The sequence below is a fragment of the Meleagris gallopavo genome, chromosome 2 (genome assembly GCF_000146605.3).
Source record: "Meleagris gallopavo isolate NT-WF06-2002-E0010 breed Aviagen turkey brand Nicholas breeding stock chromosome 2, Turkey_5.1, whole genome shotgun sequence".
Lineage (NCBI taxonomy): Eukaryota > Metazoa > Chordata > Aves > Galliformes > Phasianidae > Meleagris > Meleagris gallopavo.
This window is the reverse complement of record NC_015012.2, coordinates 82140584-82144466: the sequence shown is the minus strand read 5'-3', so window position 1 is coordinate 82144466 and position 3883 is coordinate 82140584. Positions and strand designations below refer to the sequence as shown.

General features: G+C 31.7%; 1 protein-coding gene across 1 annotated transcript in view; it reads left to right on the top strand.

Annotated features, from left to right (window-relative positions):
* Positions 1 to 3883, top strand: part of ADGRB3 (adhesion G protein-coupled receptor B3) — a 277241-nt gene that overhangs the window by 182058 nt on the left and 91300 nt on the right. The window contains exon 17 of the mRNA XM_019613580.2: positions 1109 to 1212. Coding sequence (XP_019469125.2) covers positions 1109 to 1212 — 104 coding nt within the window. The remainder of the gene's footprint in view (positions 1 to 1108; positions 1213 to 3883) is intronic.

The following is a 3883-nucleotide window of genomic DNA, read 5'->3' as shown; positions in this document are numbered from 1 at the left end:
AAAAACAGCTAAAAAGCAAATATTTGTGAAGTTATCATGTAAAGACTTAATTTCATTTTCTTGGTTTAGGAAACACATGATCAGACTCTTTAATAACAAAGTAGATCAGCTTGGAAGAAAGTGTCTGAAATAAAATGTTACTTTCTGACTGAGATTTGGCCTAAAAGTGTATCAGCCTTATCTCTCATTTGGGTGATGAAAGATATCTTGATAAAATCTTTGCCATACCTCCCTGAGGCTTTAAACAGAATTTTTGTAAATCAGGCACTGAATCCTTTCAAACTTTTAGGTATATTTTTTTTCCATTTTCATTAGCAAAGACCATATCTATTACAGAATATGAACACCTACACAGGGAGGGAAAACCTTACCTTCTATCTGACAGTAGTAGCTTTCTTCATAGCAGGAAAAGCTGCTTTTTTTTTCAAGGTCATTTATTTATTTTTTTTGTTTTATTAATAAACAGATTTCAAACTAATTAAAAATTCTAAATTTGAAATACTTATGATATTGTTGGTGTAGGCATCTTGCCATTCTTTCTATATGATTAGAGGCCCAAGAAAATTAACTGTGCAAGAACAGTAGATTGAAGTCAAAGTTATTAAAACTCAGAAAGTTTGATAATTCTGCTATAAACGTGAACCAATTTCTTGGAAAAATTAGTGAAAAATCTTTAATATACTACTATTATAAAACCAACCTGTTTATTTAATACTCATTTCCAAACATTGTTTCTCAAGACAATTTTTAAAAATTAATTTACTGGAGAATATTTTAAATTTGTGTTCATGTCATAGTTTCTTATCACATTGTAATGTTACTACTTTCTTTATTTCTCAAAATATTACGCAGGTATTCTAAGCTATTTTAAAGCTCAAATCTCAAAGGCCTCTGAGGGTTGTATCAATAATTAAAGAGATCTCAGATTTATGTATGAATCAGTATTGGAATTAAGTTGATTTCTGTTTCATATATAACATTACTGAACTTCTCTCTGATACTTTCTGATTTTATAATATTTACTTCATTGCTTTTTTTTTGTATTTTGACTTGTTGTTTTAATTGCTGGAGAATGGTTTTTTTCATGGTTATCTGTTGTAACCTACAGATCATGGAATCATCTGGTACACCCTCAGTAACCTTAATAGTAGGCAGTGGTCTTTCATGTTTGGCCTTGGTCACCCTAGCAGTTGTCTATGCGGCGCTATGGAGGTATGTAACATATTAACAAAGTTGAACGTAAATATATAGTTGTATTTAGTTGATTTAAAGTTTAAAGAGACCATTAGATTAAGCATTTATTATTTAGGGGAAATAATGTATTTTTCATTGCTAAGTCTATTGATGTGATTGATTAGTTTTCCTCTCTTGGCCTACTAGCAGCGGTACAGCCAACTCATCTTTCTCCTCTTTAATGTGAATGATATTGCTTTTTTGGTGAGGTATTCATAGCACTAATGAACACTTTACTTAGTTCTTCTATGTGGTGTATTTATATAAGAAAGTGAAGTAGTCTCAAATAGTGTGCTGGTACTGTCCAAAAACTTTCTATTCTAAGTTTAATACATGAAAGTGTTGTCTCAAATGCGCAATAGATAGTCATGGAGAAAATAATTTGTGATGTGATGTGATTAATTTTGAGATCTGTGAAAAGGAACATGATGTGTTAATGTGGAAAGTGAGAGGAAATGTCATATAAAGTAGTAAGTATATATTTTTTAAAAAAGTGAACATGGATTTTCATTTAACTTTTTCCATAGTAAAAGAAAAAATTCTTCTTAACTAAAGAAGAACAGGGAGAAAATGGTAATTTTTAAAAAATGATAATTTTTAGAGAAATGTAAAATCAACAAGTACGGTTTTGCTTCTAGAAGCAGTTTGATATTCTACACCATTTTTTTCTTTCACTCTCTTATGGAGCCTCAGAGATTCACAAGATTAGACAGATATATAATAAATGTAGAATATCTAGTCACATAAGATATAATAAGAATTTTAAATTCCCGTCTGTCAAAGCTAAGAATATTTCTGAAAGGGTATTTCTGAAGAATTTTAGTGTTATTTTTGCACTCTCTGATATATTTAGCACTTGGAAAGAAATACTGTCATGCTCAGTGGAACTGGTCTTCTCCATTGTCTAACTTTCAAGCTGAGAAAAAAATGTGATGTATTGTGAAGGACCTAACATGGGTTCTGCATCCCTCCAGCTGAAGAAAACTCTGCTAAATCTTGGTCTTCTATCACTGAGATATTTTGAAAATATTATGATTACTGAGTGGCCCGTCATTTGCATCATTAAAATTTGCATTGAACAAGTGTCTTGAAAGCATGTAGTAACCACATGTACAGAGAAGATAGCGGAGATGTGTATGTAATCTATTGTTTACTATTACAAATCTGCAGGTGAGAAGAAAGTTGAAATTTTGACCCCATGTCAATGTATTTATATTTGGAATATCTTCCCTTTTTTATCATCCTTTCCTCTGTAATGAAGAGTTAAAACTAATGCATTAACAGAGAAACTAAAACTCTTCCTAGCTTAAGTCAGTTCTCTGAGTTTCTCATTGCATTGTATTTACCCAACTGCTAAGATCTTTTATAGGCCACAGATACTCAGTGTTGGAATCTAGCTCAGGTGAATCAATAGTTAACAAGTTGGAAAGTAACAGCACACTGACTGTGTAGACAAAGGCACTAGACTTTCTGTATTTTTTTCAAATTCATAAACCTAGCCTTAACAGCACTATTCTATTTTTAGGAAGAAAAAAGTGAATTGTAGTATCAGGGTTGTTCTTTCCTCTTATCTAAAAAGAAAGTAATGGTGTATTACTTAAATTGTAGTTGAGCAGAAAGGACTGTGATCTATTATATATCCATTGCTCAACATCTGTTATGGGGGCAGCATCTTTTATTATGACCTCAGAGTATCATCTACAGGCATACAGATCGGGAGGATTTTATTGAAAATTTACAGTATAGATCATAAAATATATTAACATGTGGCTTGGTCTTCAGATAAACTGAGCACCCTTAACTTTCACTTACTTTAACAATGAACATCTACTCTGTTAGTGACTCTGATATCAGGTCAGTAAGGTACATCAGTTGAAACCATCATCATTCTATTTCTGTACTCAAACATATAAAAAGCTGTGCACAGAAAAATGAGAACATTTGCATCTTGTGAGGAAGTAGGTAAGAGCATTTGTAGTTTTTCATCCTAAGTGTACTTGTAAAATGAGTATAATAAGTTGGCAAGAAAGTGTCTGTTGCTCATTGTTATAATTTAATCTTTCCAAACAAGCATTAGCAATTTTTGGTATTAGGTTTTATGAAGGTGAAGATCTTATAATATTATTACTTCTCTATACAAATTATTTTGTAAAGGCGGTGTAACTTCAAGAGTAATGTTAGCATTATAACAATAATATCTTTCAATATGCATTGCTATATTATCTTCAACTAATCTGCATCTTAGTTATGCATGTGTACCAGATCTTCTGTTCATGTAAATCACCCTGTGCTTCTGAAGTTAGCTTTGAGACTGGTTGATGCAAGCTGTGGGTATTCCCAGGGACAAGGAGGGAGCATGAAAAGAAACATGAATGTATCCAAGCTCATCATTATCAGCATGATGTCGGAAAACTGTTGTCATAATTGTGAAAAGAAGCATTGACAGAAACTTTTTTAAAATATACAAAGAAACTAAGATGAATATGTATGAAAATATCATAGTTCCTATGTCTGAAATGTAATAGCTCACTGATACTCTGAGCAAGAGAATACATCATAGAGTTCCTCTCTCTAGCATTTCTAAGAATTGCATTAAAGCTTTGTGTGATTTAGTAGTGGCTTTCCTTTTAAAAAAGTTGTATCCTCTCTT